The 22,236-nt window shown below is 49.1% G+C and overlaps 1 protein-coding gene across 3 annotated transcripts in view; it reads right to left on the bottom strand.

The window, feature by feature from the left end:
* Positions 1-22,236, bottom strand: part of GOLGA3 (golgin A3) — a 42,971-nt gene that overhangs the window by 3,538 nt on the left and 17,197 nt on the right. For all 3 annotated transcript variants that reach the window (XM_077875027.1, XM_077875029.1, XM_077875028.1), the window contains exons 7-23: positions 21,480-21,786; positions 18,851-19,053; positions 16,094-16,231; positions 14,625-14,786; positions 13,934-14,302; positions 12,593-12,670; positions 11,573-11,836; positions 11,092-11,186; positions 10,187-10,403; positions 7,534-7,677; positions 6,834-7,031; positions 5,966-6,082; positions 3,866-4,005; positions 3,140-3,272; positions 2,793-2,915; positions 1,835-1,999; positions 416-579 (exon numbers count right to left, since the gene is read on the bottom strand). In XM_077875027.1, the coding sequence (XP_077731153.1) occupies positions 416-579; positions 1,835-1,999; positions 2,793-2,915; positions 3,140-3,272; positions 3,866-4,005; positions 5,966-6,082; positions 6,834-7,031; positions 7,534-7,677; positions 10,187-10,403; positions 11,092-11,186; positions 11,573-11,836; positions 12,593-12,670; positions 13,934-14,302; positions 14,625-14,786; positions 16,094-16,231; positions 18,851-19,053; positions 21,480-21,786 (3,017 nt within the window). The remainder of the gene's footprint in view (positions 1-415; positions 580-1,834; positions 2,000-2,792; positions 2,916-3,139; positions 3,273-3,865; positions 4,006-5,965; positions 6,083-6,833; positions 7,032-7,533; positions 7,678-10,186; positions 10,404-11,091; positions 11,187-11,572; positions 11,837-12,592; positions 12,671-13,933; positions 14,303-14,624; positions 14,787-16,093; positions 16,232-18,850; positions 19,054-21,479; positions 21,787-22,236) is intronic.

The following is a 22,236-nucleotide window of genomic DNA, read 5'->3' as shown; positions in this document are numbered from 1 at the left end:
CTATTACTTCCCCCAAAGACAACTGGTCATCTCCAATATGGAACCTGATAAGCGTGGCCCGGACAGTAGTCTGCTCATGCATCTGCAACCCCTTCGGGGGTGGACATTTGGGAAGCAACACCGATGGGGTCACAGTGTTTATGGGGCTCAGCACTTTTCTCTGCATGTGCAGAGGCCAATAGGCCATATAGGGCATGTACTGCAAACACTGGCCTCTGGCTGGTGGGAGCAAAACCTCATGCTCTGTGGCCCCTAAGGGTCACTTAATGTCTAGGCACCCCTCCCAATAAGAGGGGCCGAGGGCCCAGGGACCCCAGGCACCAAAGACCTGACCAGCCTCTGCGGGGCACATAGAGTTAAACATGCAATCTATTTTTAAAGACCAATGAGACACAACACAGAACGTGGTTCCTACTTCAGCTGCTGGAGACAACTATTGAGGTTCTTGAGAGGTTCCTTGCTCACAGCAGGCGGGGGCCTCAGCAGCTCCTCCAGTAGCGAGGCTGGGACAGGGCAGTCAGGAATCTTCACTGGTGTCACGGGGCCGGAAGAGCTGGTTTCGCCTTTCAGCTCCTTTCTCTGTTTTTAAGAGCACATGGTTAGCCCTCTCAAGTAGAGGCTGACCCCAACCACACCTTCCCCTAATCATGTTCCTAGCTTAGTGGGGTCCCTCCAGGAAGGCATGCACCCCTGCTTCCAGGCTAGCAGAGCTGATAGCTATGGGGTGCAGGGAATGCTGGCTTAGTAGGTAAACTTCTCCCTAACACACATGACCATGCACGACACAATGTGGTGCTGGCTCCTTAGGATAGGTCTAAATCACAAACAAGAACACCCCTGTGGAGGTTTTCCATGGAAGACCGTGGCCTTGATCCCATGTATCCCCAAGAAATTAAGTCAACTTAATTGCCTTTCTAGAACTTCAAACTTTTTCCACAGAAAGGCATACAGTGTTAAATAAACCTCTAAGTCTTAGTGATTTCGGGCAGCCCGGGTGGCTCAACGGTTTAGCGCAAAAGTGCACAGCCTCAAGGAACAGGTGTGTGCCTAACTTCCCTGTGGTTCTAAATTACAACTTCAGAGCCTGTGGGAATGCAATTTTCCAGTGTCTAAAAACTGAGTATGTGTACCCTTGACACCTCAGTTCCCTTTCAGGAATTTATTGTATGAATATTTTTGGTCCTGTGTTCTAAAAGCAATGTTATCACAGCATTGGTGACAGTGGGCAGCCGGATGGGCATCCATAGAAGAGTGGACTTGGGGGCAGCTCCGGTGGCTCAGCGGTTTAGTGCCGCCTGCAGCCCAGGGCGTGATCCTGGAGACCCGGGATCGAGTCCCACGTTGGGCTCCCTGCATGGAGCCTGCTTCTCCCTCTGCCTATGTCTCTGCCTCTCTCTCTCTCTCTCTCTGTGCCTCTCATGAATAAATAAAATAATAAAATCTTAAAAAAAAAAAAAAAAAGTCTTAGTGATTTCTTTGCACCTGGAAAATATTTATGTAGACCAAACAGACAAATGAATGCCAGCTACGTAGAGCTCCCTGGCCCCCTCAGCCCATCTGGCAGCTGCTGGTCTCAACTGGCAATGATGCCCTCACATAATTTATAAGGCATATTACAATAAAATGGTACCTGAATTCATAAAAAGAAGCAAAATGCTCTTGGAAAAGGCACCAAAATATAAAAAGGATTTGGCCTGTTGCCAAGCAGAAGACTCCAGCATCATTTATTTCACATAGTAGTTGCTCAATATTGGCCAAATAGAACTTCATGTCTGAATAACTACAAGGTCTCCCAATACCTGCCCCACCTGATAGGGGCACCCAGACCGAGTACCATCTTGGTTGTGCCACGCCGCAAGTCCAGCCTGAGCTGCTGGTTTTGCTGGAGCAGAGTCTTCATGTTGTTCTTCAGTTCTGACACTTTAGCTTGAAGCATGAATTTATCTTTCTGCGTCAGAGACAGATCTTCCCGTACCATCTCCAACTCAGCTTTCATATTCTAAAGAAAGGGAAGTCATACATTTTTAAAAACTAAGAGATCTCACACATGCTGCTAAGATCTTAGTTTGTATGTCACAAGTCTAAGGAGCTAGAAATTAACACCAACTTTTATATGACGCTGTACGCAGTGCTACTACACCAGCATATTTCCTCCCTGTGGTCTGGGTTGGGCAGCATCCTGCTACAGTAATGTCCTCAACGTTCTTACCCAAATTTCAGAGCCTCTGTTTAGAAACCAGCAATATTCCCATGTCCACTGTCTACAATGGACCCCAAGAGTCACCTGCTTAAATTCCAAGGTCTGCTACTGGAAAAAACCTTGCCACTAGGAAGAAAATATAAATCAATCCTAATTGTTACTCAAGCCAGCCATTCACAAGTAGAAATCCTGGCAAGAGCTCCACTCCCGATCCTTTGCGCAAGTGATCAAGTCTGCACGTAGACTGCTTTGTGGAAAAAAAGTTTATCACAGACTGGTGAACTTTTCACATTTATTTCTCATTATCTGGCTGCATCAGATCCCATTCCTGGTACATTTCATGTAGCTCAGCCCAGAGCATACATTGTGCTGGGGCTTGGCCTCCTTCACCCATGTGACCTGGGCTTCTTTTTGAAACAGATAATAAAAAAAAAAAAAGAAAAAAGAAACAGATAATGTCTGTGAGATGCTTTGGTAAAGGCATTCAGTTTGTGAATCACTCATGTTACACACTTGGCGTGCTGTGATCATCAACTAACTTGTGAAGTGCCATCAGTGACTTTTTGCCCCAGGGCCTTTACACAGCACATACCTGCAATAACTGCTGTATTCCATCCAGTTCTTTCTTACTCTGCTGTTCAGTCATGTTCAGCTGCTGCTTCAAGGATTGGAGTTCTCTTTCTTTCTGTTCCACCTCCCATTTGAGATTTTCCATCTAGAAAAGGGAGAAAAATCACATGACCAAAAGAACTTTAAAGTGGCTTTCTTGAACTAAAAAATTGCTCTAGCTATATCTCTGCATATTGCTTAACATCATACTTAGAAAAAATAAATATCCCTTTCCAAGCAGACAGAGAATGAAGAACTGCATGTCAATCAGCAGAGTATAGCTCTGTCAGTCCTATTAACTGGAAATGCAAAGTCTCCGCAGCAGGTCACCTCTTGGTTTCCTATAGGCTGCTTATTTAGCTGCTCGTCCAGCTGCTTCTGCAGGAGCTGGAGCTGGGTCCGGGCCTCCGCCAGCTCTGCCTGGAACTGTACTATTTCCTGGGAATGTTTCTCCTCTTGAATCCTAGCATAAAAAACAAGAAAGCATGAAATCACAGCACCCTTACCCCAGCACGAAGTGTGCTCAGCTGAACGTTAGCCATCAAGGGCGACAAGAACTCTCATACTGCACACTCTGGGCGGGGACTATTCTAGGAACTCTGTAATACTGTCATTAACGAATCCTCATAAGAGCCCCTGGGAAGGACATTTTGCTAGCCCATTTTATGGATTACAGTGGGGAAAAAAGCTTCCAACACACACCCCTGCACATGCCCAAGTAGAAGCCACCCTAACTGGAGGCTGCAGTGAGCCTTGGTGGTGACCCCTAGGACACACACCCCTCACACAGGCTCTGTTCTTGGGGAGGATGGCAGGCACAGAGTGGGAACAACTATGTCAGGCCAGAAATTTCAGAGTTAAGCTGTGGGCTTCCTGAGACAGGATCTGACGCACTGTCCTTCTTAGATTTGCCTCCAGACCACCTGGAGGTTTGGTAGAACACAAGTGTTCACAATGTGCTGAAGGTGCTAACTTGGAAGACACACGGTGACAGCGCTCCCGCCCACCCACACCAGCCCCAGCGGTGACCCAGCCCTCTGCCTGCCCAGCACTCACTGGAGACCCTCGGCCTCAGCCTGCAGCTTCTGAACCAGCTGCTCCTTGGCCTGCAGTTCCTTCTTCACCTCACTCAGCTCCAAGGTGGCGGCCCTGAAGTGGCGGCGGTTATGGCCTGCTTCCGCCTTGGAGGCAGCAACCTGCAAAGACATAGACCAACATCACCAAGGACAAAGGCAGGAACCAGGCAGAACACACCCTACATGATGTCTGCCAGGAGCACTACCACCAACCCCACCCTCATCTTAGCTGCTCCTGCAGCTGTTTCTTCCAAAACTTTCCAAGCTCCCAGAGGACTGAAGCCCTAACACACGCTTGGCACGCAGGCACATAACGTACGGCCAATAGTCCTGCCAACTGAACAAACGCATGCAAGGTTTTCTTGTTCTAAATGGTCCTTATACTCCTCAAATACTTCTGCAGAGTTCTTGTGAAATCCTGTCATAGTTCATGTTTTGAGGGAGGATGATAGACCCTCCATCATACCAAGTAACGGCAGTAAAGCTACTGACTACTCCCATTTAGGACACCAAAGATTTCTTATGGTGAACAATAGTTTCTCTCAAGGTTTCTGAGATCAGCAAGTTCTCAAATATAACAAAATCTTCCAATTTCCTTCTCAATAACTTAGTTTTCTTGCCTAATCGCACAAGCATTTAACTTTTTAAAGTTTAATGAAAATATTAATAACATGATAATTGGATATAGAAAAAAACTCTTAAAAGGAAACAAAGCTCCAAAAGATGATGTTAACAGTGGTTTATCACTGGGTGCAAATTCAAGATGATCTGTACTTCAATCTTTATGACTTTCTTTTTTTTTTTTTTTACTTTTTACTAGCACGTACTATTCATACAATCAAGAGTCGGACGCTTAACTAACTAAGCCACCCAAGTGCCCCACAGTAGCATATTCTTAACGGACCTTAAAACTGTTCTTCTTTAAAAGATTATTTTACTGTCTTACCTCAAAAGAAAATATTTCTATCTCTATTTTATCATCACAGAAAAATTTTTAATTACAAATAATTTTTTTTAAAGATTTTATTTACTTATTCACGAGAGACACAGAAAGAGGCAGAGACACAGGCAAAGGGAGAAGAAGGCTCCACGCAGGGAGCCCGATGTGGGACTTGATTCCGGGACTCCAAGATCACGCCCAGGACCAAAGGGAAGTATCCCCACAGAAAAATTTTTAAAGGATGTGGCAAAACCCATGCACATGTACTCCTGAATGTGTGCACACACTAGACACATTCTGAACATCTCTTCTGTGCCAGGCACTGGGACATGAGGGTCAATGAAGCTTCTGTTCCAGCCATGGAGCTTCTGTTCTAATGATGAATAACAGACAGGGCACCATGGTAGGGATACCTAGGGGCAGCAGTCTATTCTAGTTCACAGGGGCATCCAGGTAGGCCTCTCTGCTGAAGACTCACCTGATGCACCAATGAACACCTGAGGACAGAAAGGAGCCAGCCAGGAAAGGCAAAAGGTCCACACAATCTTCTTTCTCAATTGTTCTTTTTAACACTAACGGAGTCATATATTGTTCTCACAGAGTTTGCTTTTTCAACTCAACTCTACAAATGGGACATTTTTCCCAGCAAATATGTCTCTACAGGGCTCTGTGCATGCATCTTAGGTCCCTATGGTTATATCTGGGTTAATCCAAGTCCACTCTTCTTTTTTTTTTTTTTTTTAATTTTATTTTATTTACTCATGAGATACACAGAGCGAGAGAGAAAGAGGCAGAGACACAGGCAGAGGGAGAAGCAGGCTCCATACAGGGAGCCCAACGTGGGACTCGATCCCGGGTCTCCAGGATCACGCCCTGGGCTGCAGGCGGCACTAAACCGCTGAGCCACCAGAGCTGCCCCCAAGTCCACTCTTCTATGGATGCCCATCCGGCTGCCCACTGTCACCAATGCTGTGATAACATTGCTTTTAGAACACATGACCAAAAATATTCATACAATAAATTCCTGAAAGGGAACTGAGGTGTCAAGGGTACACATACTCAGTTTTTAGACACTGGAAAATTGCATTCCCACAGGCTCTGAAGTTGTAATTTAGAACCACAGGGAAGTTAGGCACACACCTGTTCCTTGAGGCTGTGCACTTTTGCCTTTTCTCGCTCCAATGCAGCTTGTAAGGTGTGGACGAGCTGCTTCGTCTGGCGGTCCTCCTCCTCTTTCCGCTGCAAGACTGCCTGTACCTATGGCACATTGCCCCAGTGTAAGCGAGGAAAGGCTCAAAGTTCCAAGGTCTGTGGAGCCCCAGGAGAAAGCAGGGCCACTCTGCCAGTGTCACATGGGGAACCATGTGGCAGCACAGTGGCACACAACTTCATGATGCATCACCAGCAGGTGCACAAGATCACAGTAAATTCACATGGCCGTGTTCAAGCACAGAGCAAGGAACCCAGAATATGCCTGTACTCGAGGCTTATAAACACAAGTACTCCCATGCTGAGGCAGGAAATGCAGCTGTGAAGCCACCAGGTATGGCAGGGGTGGGAATCAAGGCCAACGAAAAGCTTATAAGTTCTCTACTGGCTGGATAATTTGAGGTGGGGGCTGGATTGGGCTGCTGACCACTCCTGGAACATGGCCCTGAAGCACCAGGCCTCCTCCCTGATCTTCAGGGAGGCTGCAGAGCCTGAGGAGCTGAGAACAGGGTCTAGAGAACAAGCCTCGCCAGGGTTCGAATCCCAGCTCTGAATCACATAGGGAAGAGAGCCCCTTAGGAACAGCAGGGCCACTGCGAGCAGGAGGACAGAGCACAGTGCCTCCACATGGCAGAGCTGCAAGGTGGACCTCACACTTCACCGGACCCTCCATGTCTCTGGGATGGGGTAGCACTCTCCCTGCAGGTGGTTGGGACAACTGCATGGGGCAACATGAGCCAGACTGAAAGCCACCTGTCCTATAGCAAACCCCCATCTTCCACGAAAGGGGTTTGAATACCTGGAGGTTCAGCTGAACCAGGTCCGCCTCCCTCTTGGCTAAAGCTGTTTCTAAGATGCTGTTGTGTTCCCTCAAAGCCGCGTTGGACTGCCCCAGGCCTGTAAGCTTCCCTCTTTCATGCTCTAACTCAAGGGCCAACTTCTTATTCAACTCCTCAAGGTGCTTTATCTTCCTCCTAAAGCCTCTGGATTCTTGAAGCTGAAACAGATGAAAGTTGCTGTGAATTTACATAATGACCTGTTCTGGCCTCCCCCATGCCAGAAACACAAGGAACCCTAGGCAGCCACAACAGACCACCCCAGAACTGCAGCAGAGGGAGCGCAGCCCCCATCCCTGCAGCCACCAGCTTTCTCCCGGGGAGTCTGGGACCCAGTTGAGAGCCCCCAGTGACATCACCAGCTGCCACGTGTAGCATCACCTGAAGCCACAGCCTCTTTGCAAGAATAGGTTTTCTCATTATGTGCAACTAGAGCATTCTGACCAGGGGCGTTTTAACTCTAATACTTTGACAGCCAGCACCTGGAGAGAGCACGGGGGAGCCTCGAAGTTGAGGGGGGTGTCAAGGACCCCGACAAGCGGACAGTGCACAGAAACATCATGCAGCTGTGAGCCACAGGCCAGGTTCTGCCTCTCTCTGCACTTGACAGCCACCTGGGGGCAGAGAGGCCCGCCCACTGTGTGAATACAAAGCTCAGCCTACCTCATCTTCCAGCTCCAGCACCTTCTCCCGGTGTTCCTCAAGCTCCTGGCTGGTCAGTGTGATGATCTCCTGCAGCTCCTTCTCCAGCATCGTCTTACTGTGGCTGACAGCCTGCAGCTCTGCCTCCAGAGCCTGGATTCTCTCCTAACAGCCAGGACAGTAGGTAGATTTGGTCATGGCTTTCAATATGCAGAGTGACAAGCACTCACCTCCCTCCCTCCAGGGCTGCATAGTATCCACCATATCAGCCTGCTGACCACTCAACAGGCGATGTGCTTCTTACAGTACTTCCCTCCCCTACAGGACTGGCTAACTACCCTAGCCTGTATGCTTTAGTAACTCACAAAGTAACTGTTCCAGTTAAATGTTTTGAAAATACAGAAAAACTCAGACTTAGAAATAAGAATGACGGGGATCCCTGGGTGGCGCAGTGGTTTGGCTCCTGCCTTTGGCCCAGGGCACGATCCTGGAGACCCTGGATTGAATCCCACGTCAGCCTCCCGGTGCATGGAGCCTGCTTCTCCCTCTGCCTATGTCTCTGCCTCTCTCTCTCTCTCTCTGTATGACTATCATTCATAAATAGATAGATAGATAGATAGATAGATAGATAGATAGATAGATAGACAAACAAATAAATAAATAAATAAATGAAAAAGAAATAAGAATGACAAATTACTACTTTGGCCAACAGGCTGCACCAGATACAGTATAATATCACATGTGCATGTTCATGCTCACGCTCACCGCTGTGGTGCAGATAGTACTCCAATCACTTCGTGTGTTTCTTCACTTAGCTATTCTTTTTTTTTTGTTTTTTCAAGATTTTTTACTTATTTATTCATGAGAGACACAGAGAGAGAGAGGAAGAGGCAGAGACACAGGCAGAGGGAGAAGCAGGCTCCAGGCAGGGAGCCTGATGTGGGACTCGATCCCCGGTCTCCAGGATCAGACTCTGGGCTGAAGGCAACGCTAAACCACTGAGCCACCCAGGCTGCCCTTCACTTAGCTATTCTAAAAAAGGAAGTTCTACTATCTACTCCATTTTCACCTTGTTTTCCTGAGGATCAAGAAGGTTAAGTAAGCTGCCTCAGGCCCCATTTTACAAGTGGTGAAGCACAGAGCAAACCAGGATTTTGGGCCCCAGGCTGCCACATAGGGAACAGCAGGCTCTACGTAGCATTTACAACCTACCCAATACTGTATAATCCAAAGAATTACGAACAACCAGAGAAATATTTTTAGGATGAAGAGAACTGCAACTTAACAAATTTTCCCTCTCCCACTATTTTATAAAATAATCAGCTAAAAACAGTATTTAATTTACTTAATTTGGTAAGGAAACAACATGCTATGATGGATTCCCATTCAAATTCTTACATGGAGAGATCAAAACAAACTTCATTTAAGAAGAAACATAATCGCTGCATATAGGTGAAACATTAGATAGGAATAAACAAAAACCAAAATAACGTAGCAGATAAAACTTGACACTAGCCCAAGCCTGCAGGTATGGGACACCCAGGACAGCTTCCAACTCAGTGACACGGGGACACTCAGGGAATTTTGACAGCCATCATTATGGAAGTAAAGATGCCCGGAAAGCCCAGAGCCCCCGCCCTGCTGGCCCCATCCTCCATCCTCCTCCAGGATGACATCTGCCCATTTATCCTAAAAAAGAATCCAGACCAAAAGACTTCTGCCTCATGATGTAACAGCAAGAAGAGCAGTGCCTATTCTAGTCTCAGGGTTTGCAGTCATCTCCGTCCCACTCCGGCACACACCGACCTTCCCCAATCGGCTCCTGTCAGCAGGACCACCTATAACCACCTCCAACCTGGACACATAGCGCTGCCCCCTCTGCTGGCCCCGGCCTGCCCACCAGCTCACAGTTTTCCCTCCTCAGTGACCACATGCTGTCAGGGACCTGTCCCATTGGCCACACTGCAGTCTTCACATGGTCCTATCAACTCTCAGCTACTGCAGGAAAGCCCATGTGGTCTCCCTGCCCCAGCCTCCCATGGCCCCAGCTGTGCTCAACCACTGCCTCTTAACGTCCCACCATAGAAGAGTGAGATCTCATTCCATCCCATGCCAGCCCCTGCTTGAAGCCTCAACCCTGGCCCACCTGCACGCACCTCCACCTTCCGCCAGGACCCCACCTGGCCCACCATGGCCCCTAGCTGCACAGCACAAGGCCTCATGCATGCCCTACAAGGAGCATTCGCCTGTGGAGATGCACCCCACGTACTCTAATGCCTCCTATCTATTCAAGACCACTTCAAAGAGCTTTTCTGGACTCTCCAAATACCCCCCTGGAACTCCCAACATAGGCACTCAGGCTGCTCAGAACATTTTATCGACTCAGGAAATCCCTCCTCAGACGCTGAGGGGATATGGAGAAGGCCAGGAATGGGCAGGGGGGCTAAGGGAGGAGGCTGCGCTGTGCCTTGCGCAGGTGTGCAGGGGTTCATCGAGAGTGTCTGTGCAGCATTCAAGTCCCTGGGTCACACCACTAGCACACAATACTTTACAGAAATGCTGCCTACCCAGTCCTGCCCCAGGTCTCCAGAGAGCGAACATCTGTCACACATAGAGTCCCCATTACTGAGTCTGCACAACAGGCAGCCTGGCCAGGAACAGACAGGTTACCCACGTGCAGAAGGATGTTGCTGCCACCGCCAGCCACCTGGGCTCTCAGCTGGCTCAGCTCTGACTCTGCCGACTCCTTGGCTGCGAGGGCCTCCTGCAGGCGGCGGCTAAGAATGCCCACAGCGTTCTCATAAGCCTTATGCTTGGTCTTCATCTCCTTCTCAGCACTGCTCAGGTCTGAGCCCAGCCGCTTCATCCTCTGCTTCTGCTCTGTGATGGCCCTAGGGTGTGGCAGGCAAGACAGAGGAGTCTGAACTCACTTCCAACAAGATGCCCCAGCATCAGCACTGAGGAAGGGCCTTCCTTGCCCACCCCCAGCTCTGCCCTGGGGAGGTGCTGCACCTTCCAGATCCAATCGCCCAGATGGGGTCGGTGTCGGCTGCCCCCACAGAGCCCGGTACTGAGCCTACTTCTGCCCTGCTCCCTTCTCAGAGCTGCTTAAAGGATCTCGTGCAAACAGAGATATCCCTCCAAATGCTTCTAGCACTCTTCTTGAACAGCAGTAATAATCTCAACAACTCAGCTCACAAGTAATCTCCAGCTGACGAAAGCAAAGAAGTGCAGGACACAAGATCTACTGTGAAGGTTCAAGGCCCCAAAAGGCTACCTGGCATATCAGCTCTGCTTGGGGGAGAATGTGGCAATGCACTCACGTGCGTGTACACACACACACACACACACACACACACACACACACACACACGGCAGCCAGCAAACCTCAATGGGATCCACTCCCAGCCTTGACTTTGGAAGCAGACTTCCTTAGCCTCTCATAAGTAGATCCTGTGTTCCTGCTCCCCAGATGGTGTTCAGGGTACCCCTGGCCCTCTGCTGCTGCACATCCCCAACAGAGCTCGAGGCCACCCACGCCCACCCCTCCCACCCGCACACACCTCAAGGTCCACTTACTTGGTAGCTTCCTGCTGTAGCTCCTCAATCTGCTTCTTGAGCACCTGGTTGGCCTCCGTAAGAGCAACCACCTGCTCTTTATCAAACTGCAAAGACTTCAGAAGGGAAGATAAAGTGAGGACAGCAAAGCCCTCCCTCCACAGCCTGATCCTCAGGACTGTGGCTAAACGGTGCCATTTCAGGGTAACCCTTGAGCACAACGGCTCTGGAGATGACCCTGACAGAGATGTCTGCCCTCTGGACAAGCCATCACTTTAGAGGCCCCAAGTGCTGTAGGGACACCCGGGAAAGGCTCTGGCTGCAGCTGCGCCCACCATCCCTGAGGGACACCCTGGGCCCCTCCCAGCACCCGCTGGGTGAACAGCTGATGGCCCCAGCCTCATGCCACTTCCAGAGAGGAACTTGTTCTAGGCTGTCCTCCCCGCCCTCAGCACAATAGCTAGGCACACTTGGCCAAATCTCAGTCAAACACATCTCAGACCTGCAAGTGTGTCTCCATCTCGTTGCGCTCCCTCTGTACCACCTGGAGGTGGCCTTCCAGGTCCACCATCTGCTGACGGATGTGGGACACCTCTTTCTGCAAGCGCACATGTTCCACCTCCGTGGACTTCTTCTCCCCTTGAAGTTTAATTAACTCTTGCCTCAGCTCCTTCAGCTCGGAGTCAAGCCTCTTCTTCGTGGCCTTCAGCTCACCAATGAGCTGGTCTTTGGAGGTGGCATCCCGCCGATAGGCCTCCACCATCACCTGGCCAACAATACACAAGCTGTAGCCAACAGAAGTGCAGGCTCCCAGAAGCTCAGTGGCTTCAACAAAAGTGCTTGCCACTTATCCGTGGCCTAATGGATTTTGGACTACAGATAACCTATTTCACCAAGTCCAGGATACCATCAATGGAGGCACTTGGCAAGTCTTGGTGATGCACACTGTATCTATCACCTGGCGGCCTCACCTTCCCTGGCAGGTGCACTGCCGGCTGCTGCTGGGTCCTCCCCCGCTGGTATCCCAGCAACAAAATCCAGCACCACTTCTAACTCTCCCTCAGGTCAAGCTTCCTCAAAACCATGGCATTGGCCATTTTGTGTTCATTCCCTCCAACAGCCAGCGCCAGTTTCTCTAACATAAAATGTGCACCCTGCCCTCTGCATGAACCAGAACTCACCTCAACACCAGATCAGGGTATAATTTTTCAAAGATACATGAACAGAAGTCAGTCTGTATAGTAGCCCGGCACACACTCTCTGACATGACAAAAGGGCAGGATCCACAACACAGATGCCAACCCTACTCTGAAACTGCATCCTCACTTGAGACCTTAAAACGGGGGTGGTGGGGTGATGAGAGCAGAGCTGAGATCAGCGCCTTTAAAAAAACACTGATGGGGTCTAATTGTTGCTTCCCTCTTGACCAGTTTTGTTCTAGAGAAATTATTAAACTACACAGGATTTTTTTTTCACACTTGCCGCACAGAAAGAAAACCAACACTTTTTTTTTTTTTTTTACCTTTTGTTGAAGAAACTGTTCCTTTATTTTCTGTATCTGCTTTTTCAGAGTGGCAGCCTCTTGCTGCAAGTGCTCCACCTACAAAGGACAGACAAGCACAGACACTACACTGAGGCAGCTTGTGCCCAGGCTGAGGCTGACCCTGAGTCAGAACCACCTTCAGGCTTGTAAAGACATGGAGGCCGGCCACCACTGCTGCCTCTCTATTTTTAGGGTCATCGTCTCAGCCACAGTGTAGATACCAGAGACTCCACAACACAGGCAAGACTTCAGTGGGAAAGAGTGCCCCAAACCCCATGTCCCAGCGTTTTTCAGGGGTCAGTGGGTGTCCCTCTTACTGAGTCAAGAGGAAGACCAAATTCAGCTTCATTCAGGGGGTCCCTGCAATCCCCCTAAACGACACCCCCACTGCTTCAAGACTTTCCTTTGTGTCCTGAGAAGCAACTGGCCCCAGGGCAGTGTTTGCAAAGGAAACACAGGCTCCCCGTACTTTAATTCCCAGAGAAAAATCTGCTGTTGATTTCCTTGTCCTTGATGCTCAGGGAGGGGGATCTAGAGGCAAATGGTTCCTTGACACTAACTTCACTGCCCGCATCCTGTTTGTTAACGTTTGCCTACATCAGGTCATGTCATGCTGTTAGCGTAACAGCTCCCAGGAGTGTATGCTAGCTCACGTCCGTACATGCCTGGACACTCTGCTATCTCCTGCCCTTACCCATGGGCACACCACTATCTTGCTACATGTCCAGCAGGCCCCACTGCAGGCACACAGCAAGAAAAAAAGTTCCACATAACTTTTCCCACATTTGAGCGCCACATCCTCTGTGGACAGAAACTGGGGTTTCTTAGTAGACTATTTTCTTTGTTTTTTAAAGATTTATTTAAGATTTCATTTGACAGAGAGCATGAGTGCACACACGTGCGCAGTCTAGTGTCGCAGGGCGGAGGTGGGGAGAGACAACGACAAGCAGACTCTTCACGAGGAGTAAAGCCTGACATAGGGTTCGACGCGGGGCACTATCCCATGACCCTGAGGTCATAACTTGAGCCAAAATCAAGAGTTGGTTGCTCAACCGAGTCACCCAGGTGTCCCTTGGTAGATGACTTTCAATGCGCCAAACATGACTCGGTTTCTCAGCCCTCAGCATCTACACACCCAGCAACTAGCAGGAAACACACAGTCTGCTAGTGTGGGTCCCTGCCAAGCCAAGCCCTGGGCCCTGGCCTCGAAGTGCTCTTCCATGTTTATAAAACAAGGTGTTCAAAGAAAGGACCCAACAATCAGCACTGGTCCTTCCTCATGATTTCCACTCATCACAGAATGACAGCAAAATGCATTACCTGGCTGGACTTAACAGCTAGCTCTTGTCTCAACTGCTCTAAAATTTGTGATGTCTCCTCGGTGCCCTCTTCCAAGCGCTTTGCTCCTCTGTCCAGCTCTTCTCTGCCACTCCTGGCTGCCTGCAGAGCCACCTCCAAGACGATCTTCTCATTTTGCAGGAAGCGGATCGTGTCGTCCCTGGAGGCAGCCTCCCCCTGCAGCTCCTCCAGCCGTGCATGCAGCTCGTCGTAATGTACCTGCAGGTCGCCAAGGGACTGCTCCCGGGTCTGCAATGTCTCCTGTGTCGAGGTGAGCTGCCTCAGGAGGTCCAGATGCTCTTGTTGTAAAACCTCAAGCTGCTGGTCTCTCTGTTGCAAAGTCAAATTCACCTGGAAAACAGAACTAGACTCAATGCAACTGCCCTTGAATGAAAACACTACACTGCTCCAAGAGTGTACGTTTCTCCCTGTTCAGGTTGGAGATCATTTGGATGGACGCTTTGGAGGCAGTCTTCTGCATATGAAGCTCTGGTGTAGAAGAATACAAGCAGAAGTCAACACCTGGCCAGCTCCGCAACAGCAGCCGGAGTGATATGACACCATAATGACTTCAACAGACACCCCAGCACGAGCATACACAGTGGGGCCAGCCACGCAAGGAGGGCCGTGTGTGACCCCAAGGTGTCTACATGAGGCCACAGTGGGTACTTGCCTGCTCCAACTGCTGCTCCAGGGAGACAGCCAAGGCCGCCATCTTCTGTAGCTGTTCCTTCTCATCTTCAAACTCCTCCAGCCTCCGCTGCAGGTCCTGCTCCACCATTGTCTTTGCCTCTTGAATCTGCATAAAGGCAGCTTCCTGGTCCAACATGTCGGCCTGAACACAGAAAACAATTTTCTTAAAAAGCAGGATAATCTGACCACCACCACAGCAGACTGAATGGAAAAGCCTGCCACCCTGGTGAGAGGCCCCGATCCACATCACAGTCCTGGTCCTCAACCCACAAACAGAGGAGACAAGGGCCACAGGAGCCTGAGGGTGGTGATCTCTCACTGCCAAAGACAGGCCACACTTCCTGTTCCTCTGCCTATGGTACCCTCTGCTGATCCTTGGGCCTGGCCAAGGGGAGAAGCAAGCAGACAATCCAATTTTAAGGAATGGGATAAAGTGAAGAGCTGCCTCTAATGTGAGGACAGGATACAGTGTGTCCTTGCACTGGGGATGTGATACTGGGAATGTTCTTGTTCAGTTGGTAAAACCAGAGCAGGGCTGTGAGACAAGCAGAGTATTCCTTACAGTCTGATTATTATGTACATAAGATCCAACACCTAGGTGTGTTTCTCAGGGAAAAATGCTAGTTTATAACTCAAAGTTTTTTGTAGCTCTTTGGTATGGAGCCCTTGAAGATGTCTGTTGTGTCATCATGCTCTTCTGTCACCCTTTTACCGTGTGGAAACACGGGTGTGTGCAGAGAAGCTGGAGAAAGGTGAGCAGCCACAGTCCCAGGACGCCGACTTACCACCTCCTCAGCACACAACCACCAGGCTACATGCTGCCCAGATGCCATGCACCATCCCTTCTCCATTCCCGACAAGCCTGTCGAGTATGTATTATTATCCTCATTTTATAAAGCAAGGGAACAAGGCTCAGAGAGGGTAAGAAATTGGATGGGTCTCATGGCTAAGGAGACCAGGTCAAAGCCACTGGGCCTCAGTACCCGGGAAATAACCTGAAGAGGTAGCTGGCCACGTCCTAACTCTCGCATGTCGTTGCTGGGGTTAAACTGGACACAAGCTGAGAGCACAGAGACAGGAAAATGCTGATTACTGTGAGGCTTTCAGAGATCCAACATGAAGCACTGCTCCTCCCGATGTGTTGTGTCGGCACCTGCCCAACCCTAACCAAGAGCAGGTGCCCAGGCCCATTCAGATAAGCAGGACACAAGTCAGAACTGCAATTCAGATCAGACAGAGGAGCTTCCAGTGAACCTCACGTTGGAATCCCCAACTGTAAATCACTGCCACTTGTCCAAAAGATTTGAAGAGACATTCAAATATATACAGAGAATGCCAATGTTTACATACATGGTTTGTAAACTATCCTAACCCTGACAGTGTCAAAATAGAGCCCTAAGCCCAGAACAACACTACCACACAGCAGTCCCAGGACAGTGCAGCTCTCACCTCAATGCCCTGGAGCTGGACCGCAATGCGCTCCTTCTCCTTGATGGATCTGTGCTGGGTTTCCGTCAGCTGGTTGGACAGGGACACATTCTCAAGTTTCAGGTGTTCCAGGAGGCCTGCCTGGGTCATCTGTCCAACCTTCAGAGAAAAGTTCCACAAGGTAGAATGTGGCCAGGTTTCACATGCAAGTGCAGATCCGCCTACCCCTGAGGCCATGAAGGTGAGGGTCCCTACCCAGCGATGGCCCCCTAGGGAAGCTGCTCCCCAGGACCCTGCCACACAGGGCACACTGCCCACCCTCCTGTCGCCCACCTTCCTGTCACCCACCCTGATACCTGGGCCACCTGGGCCATGTGTGCCTGAGAGGGACAGGCTGGCAGCCCAGAGATCAATGGTCCATCCCTCCCAAGACTAAGCATTTTGTAGCAAGAGCTACACAAAAGTTCCCATCGAAGGTATACATGTGAGCTCTCAAAGGTGAGGAGCCTCTTCTGGTAAAGAGGCTTCTGTCTGCTTCTGGGACAGCAGGGGCTGTAATCTGCCCCCCAAGATGACCTAATACATCTTATTTCCCGGCCCTCTCAGTGTGTGACTGAGATACTCACCAGACTGACCCCGGCCATTCCCAGGAAGCAATCCAGCCCAGGGTCAGACCTCAGCCATCATAGACAGGCCTCCTCTGACCCCACTGTTCCTTACACACCACACCAGCCCCAAGAGGAGGCTCAGGAAAGAGAAGCCTGAGGGCAGATGGGTCTGTGATTGGACTTTCCTGCACATCATTTCCAGATCTAATGTGAAAACTTCTTGACTTGTGAGTTGCCATATGTGACCAGAAGCTGTGAACTTTGTAGTCTACATAGAAGCTACCCAGAGGGGAAAAAAAAAAAAAAAAGCTACCCAGAGCAGGAGAAAGCGCCATTTGCTGGGATTGTGTTCTAAGGCAATGGAAGAAAAAAAGACCACCATGCTCTGTCCTGCCTCCTGAACGAGTTACCAAGAAATGAGGACGCGTCTTCATTACTCTATTCAGGAATGCTGATTCTGGGATCCAGAGGTATCTGAGAAAAGCAGTTATGGCTCTCAGACTCCACTGCCCGGTGCCTTTCCTCCACTTCTATCTTATGTCAAGACACATAAATGCAGCTTCTTTAAATATTTTATGCCTTGTATAAATACACTGTTGCTTTAAGCTTTCATTAACTTGCACAGCAATTTCTAAGTATGCTGTAAGGATAAATGTTTATCTGTATGGTCCTTTGGCTTAAAACATATGTAACACAAATTTAACAGTATTTCTACTTTGTGTATTTGTACACTTTAAAATTTTTTTTTTCATTTCTTAAAAAAAGCTTTCGGTGGAGTTAATATTTTACATCTTCTATGTAAGAAAGTTTTAGGGATCCCTGGGTGGCTCAGCGGTTGGGCACCTGCCTTCAGCTCAGGTCCTGATCCCAGTATCCAGGATCGGGTCCCACATCGGGCTCCCTACAAGGGGCCTGCTTCTTCCTCTCTGTCTCTGCCTCTCCCTCTCAGTCTGTGTCTCTCATGAAAAAAAAAATAAAGAGGGCAGCCCAGTGGCTCAGCAGTTTAGCGCCGCCTTCAGCCCAGGGCCTGATCCTGGATACCCGGGATCGAGTTCCGCGTCGGGCTCCCTGCATGGAGCCTGCTTCTCCCTCTGCCTGTATCTCTACCTCTCTCTCTCTCTGTGTCTCTCATGAACAAATAAGTAAAATCTGGGAGGGAGGGAGGGAGGGAGGGAGGTTGTTTTTTTTTTTTAAAGATTTTATTTATTTATTCATGAGAGACACAGAGAGAGAGACGCAGAGATACAGGCAGAGGGAGAAGCAGGCTCCATGCAGGGAGCCTGACGCAGAACTTGATCCCGGGTCTCCAGGATCAGGCCCTGGGCTGAAGGCAGCCTAAACTGCTAAGCCACCCAGGCTGCCCAAGAAATAAAGTTTTAAATAATTTACAATATTTTTATCTGGACAAAAAAAAAGGAAAGGGAGAGAAAATAAAACACGCATAACTAAATTCAAAAAGGAAGAGAAGAGACTGACCGAGGCACCATTCAGCACCCTCTTGATCTAATTAGTCCAAAGCATCAAGATGTTGAGTAAAGTGCACTTTAGCCCCTTGCCTACCATCCCGAGCGCCCCTGGAGCACAGCAGGCCCAGAGGGAGAGGCCTCAGGGAGAAGCGCAGACGTTACACCATGGGCCTGGACAGACACAAGCTCCCCAGCTACTTGTGAGGATCAGAGGCTGACATGCCTGGACCCCCAACAAAATGCAGAGAAACAAGGGTGTTCATGTGGGAAAGCCGTGCTGACCAAGCAGGTGGAGCAAAGCTCCAACCAGGAAGGGGAAACTGGTCCTGGCGTATCAGGAACGACCCAGGAAGGCAATGATCGGGGCTTGGGAGCCAGTGTGAAAGTCCTGAGACCCAGGCAGATGTGGGTCTGAGAGCTGGGTTCAAACAGTGATCAACATGTCCCCGGGGGGGGCTTGTCACAGCTATAGGCACAAGAGCTCCAGAGAGGGGATTTGAGAATTAAAAAGGTGCAAGCAGAAGCTCAAAGACTCATGTCAGAAGGCTGTGGAAGGTGGCTGCTCTGTAGGATGGGGTGTCAGCTTGATGAGTGGTCAATAGGTTTTTTAAAACTGTATCCGTAAAATCTAAAAACATAGAGACTTTTAAATTTAGGAAACAGGCACCTGCTCTACAGGAGACACACCAACACCAGGGCCATACCTGGATGTGGGCCATCTCACCCTGCAGTCTGACCCGGGCCTCCTGGGCCAGGGCGAGCTGCTGCTGGTACCACTGCCTGACATGCTGCAGAGATGAGATCTCGGCTTGGGACGCCTTCAGCTTGCTGCTCAGGGTGGTTCGTTCCAGTTGCACCTGCTGTAGCTGGTTCTGTAGGGCTGTCATCTGTTGCCGCAAGTCATGCACTGAAAGCAATCAAGTAGAGCGGCTCAGAGCACCTGCTGCACCCAGGAGAGCCTGGGGCCCTGCAAGCACACGCCAAGCAGAGTCAGTCCCTCAGCAGAGAGCGAGAAACAAAGCCACCTCTCATTCACATAGCAAAGGCAGGCACTGAATCACGGCTCCTGGGGGAAATACAGGGGTCAACTCATCAATCCAAGCCTCATATCACGTGACTTTATGTATAAAGGCATCTTATTTAATCTATGCTATTGATTCATCATCACTGAACTCATAGCCAACAGCCCCATAACTCAGACCTGAACGAAGCTCACCCAACACACGTATTTCTTTCATAAGACACACTATAGAATTCTTGCACTCAGAGCACAAAACAGTGTTAGAAGCTCATTTTAAACAGCAAAACTACCTAAAAAGCATAAAGATGCAAGGGGGTGACACTAAACCCGTGGAGGGCACCTGCTCAGCGGGAAGGAGTATGCTGGGTGCATGCCCACCTTGTACAGAGTGCACCTGTGGGCAAGTGACTGAGTGTAGTACGGCTTTGGGGTTACAGACAAGTTTGAGTGAGCCAGAGAGTTCACGGTTAGGTATCCACAGATCCTGAGATCAACTGTATGCCCACAAAGCCACTGGGGGTCCTACGGCTTTAGTCCTCAGATGGCCTGAATGGTCTCATGCTGCTGATTCCAAGAAAACACTCTGTTGTGCAGATATGGTCAACTCTTAACACTGATGAGGGCAGAGGGGAGGAAAGGAGGAGGCGGGAAGTCACAACAACCCAGATCACAGTACAAACTAAAATTGCCAAACATTCTAAAATTAAAATTATACTCAACATTTAAGAAAATGTTTATAAATAAATAAGTAGAAAGAAAGAAAGAAAGAAAGAAAGAAAGAAAGAAAGAAAGAAAGAAAGAAAGAAAGAAGAGAAAGAAAGAAAGAAAGAAAGAAAGAAAGAAAGAAAGAAAGAAAGAAAGAAAGAAAAATTAACAAACATTTCTAAAAATTAACAAACAAAGATGATAGTTTAAGAGGATCCCCAATCCCTTATCAGAAATTCTTGGGGCCACATGTGTTTCAGAGTTCAGAGTGGTGGCGTCCCCAGTCCAGACCGCAGCAGACATGCCCTCAGCTCCGAGTGCAGGCCTTCACACCGCACTGCAGCCACATGTGTCGGGCAGCTCTCCGGCCAAACAAGCTCTGGTCAGGTCAGGCCTTGCAACCCAGGCTTAAAAATTATTTTAGTGCTCAGAACGTTTTGTATTTTATAATTTTCTTAAGGATACTATGAAATGCTCAAAGACGAAAGTCCACAGTTGTGTTTCTTGGCAGAGTGCTTTCTTCTTTCTAGCTGGATAAAGTATCTGTGACAGTGATTTGTCACTTTTTCTTCTATGTCATCACATCTGAAACCTATCTCACAGCCTTGTGGTCCTACAGAGCAGTGACCTCTGCTGTCCTTACTGTTCTGCAAGGGGGACCTCATCTACCCGGCCTGCACTGGACGATCTGAGCCCTGGGCCAACCTTCAATCTCCCTGCCCCACGCTCCTGCCCATCTTCCTCCTGTCATCCAGCACACAGATGTTGTGAGCAGGCAGCAGTCCTCTGGGCACCTGGCAGAGTGTGCAGTATGTGCCCCAAGATGAGAAGACAGCGTGAAGGATGGGCTACAAGGATTGTCTATGCACAGCCTGCCACCAAATAGCCCTGACATTACTACTCCATAGGTGATGCCCACAGGGATCCAGCTACAGGAAAAAAATATATATCTTAAGATAAGAAAAAAAAAAAAAAAAAGGTTTACTAATTTACAACAAAAGTGTTGCTTTCAAGTATTTTAAATAGAAGGTGCCTGGGAAGCTCAATCAGTGAAATATCTGCCTTTGATTCAGGTCATGATCTGAGGGTCCTAGGGTCGAGCCCCACGTCAGGCTCCTGGCTCAGTCTGCTTCTTCCTCTGCCCCTCCCCCTGCTCGCATGCACACTTTCTTTCTCAGTCAAATTAATAAGTAAATCTAAATACATAAATAACTAAAAGTATTTTAAATAGAAACTGCAATTCTGAGGAATCAGCAGGCAGCTTCAGTCCATGAACAACAACAGATTTGGAAGGCAGAGTAAGTGGAAACATTACCACCAATGATCAAGGGTCCAAAGTCCATTTCTAAGACCTAAGCCATTCCCCTCTGTTGCATATGCAAAAACACACAGAATTCCACACACTCAACCAAAACCATTACTTAATTTAGAGAAGCGGACAGCTTGTATATAAAACTGGCAGGGAATACAACCTCTCCCAGCATATTAATATAACAGGTCAGGACCCAGAGCAGATGAGATGAACCCCAACCCCGAACTGGGCCACAGCTTGCTGGAAACCTTTGCAAGATTAATGAACAGAAATGCAATGGCTGGGGACAGCTCACCTGTGTTGTCCTTACTGAGGATGTTTCTCTGCATTTCTTCTACTTTGGCCATGAGTCTTTGGTACTGCTCTTCTGCCACCTGTAGATCACTGTTGGATGACGCCAGACTGGCATTCTTGGCTTCTAGCATGTTCTGCAGGTCATTCATTGCTCGCTCCAGGTCCCAGCAAGACTGCTTCAAGGTGTCCACCTCTGAACTGAGCGAGTCCTGCTTCTGCTGGCTGTTGTGGCTGTGTTCCACCTGCGCCTGCAGCCTCGTATTCAGAGCGGCGAGCTGTGCCTGTAGCTCTGCCTTCTCTTTAAGTGCCTGGAAACATCCCCAATCAGAAATTGGCTTTCAGAAAATGAGTCACTTTCACCCTGTGCATTAAGAGGGCCACAGAATGAACAAGTGAGACATAAAGGGGAAAGCACCATGTTTCCTAAGCTTTCAGCTGCTGACAGTTCCCCCAAAAGAAGGCAGGTTGTCCAAACAGGCCAAAGGGGCAGGAGCAGTGACCACAGAGTCTGCCTACCTTCTGCACAGTAGCACCCGAGCTGTGCAAGCACCCACTCCGCCATAAAGTTGTTGGAAAAATATTTGTTCAAAAATCAAGTGCATCAGTGTGCACGTGTGCACACACACAAAGAACAAGTACCAGGAGTGCTGAGGAAACCCCACAACACGCCTACAGGGAAAGGTGACCTCCTCCTACACCAGAAGGCTTTGAGGGGCTCCAGCCAGGGCACTCACGGCACCACAGGGATGCAGTCTGTA

The sequence above is a fragment of the Canis aureus genome, chromosome 27, assembly GCF_053574225.1.
Source record: "Canis aureus isolate CA01 chromosome 27, VMU_Caureus_v.1.0, whole genome shotgun sequence".
Classification (NCBI taxonomy): domain Eukaryota; kingdom Metazoa; phylum Chordata; class Mammalia; order Carnivora; family Canidae; genus Canis; species Canis aureus.
Note: the sequence above shows the minus strand (reverse complement) of the source record. Positions and strands in the feature narration are given on the sequence as shown.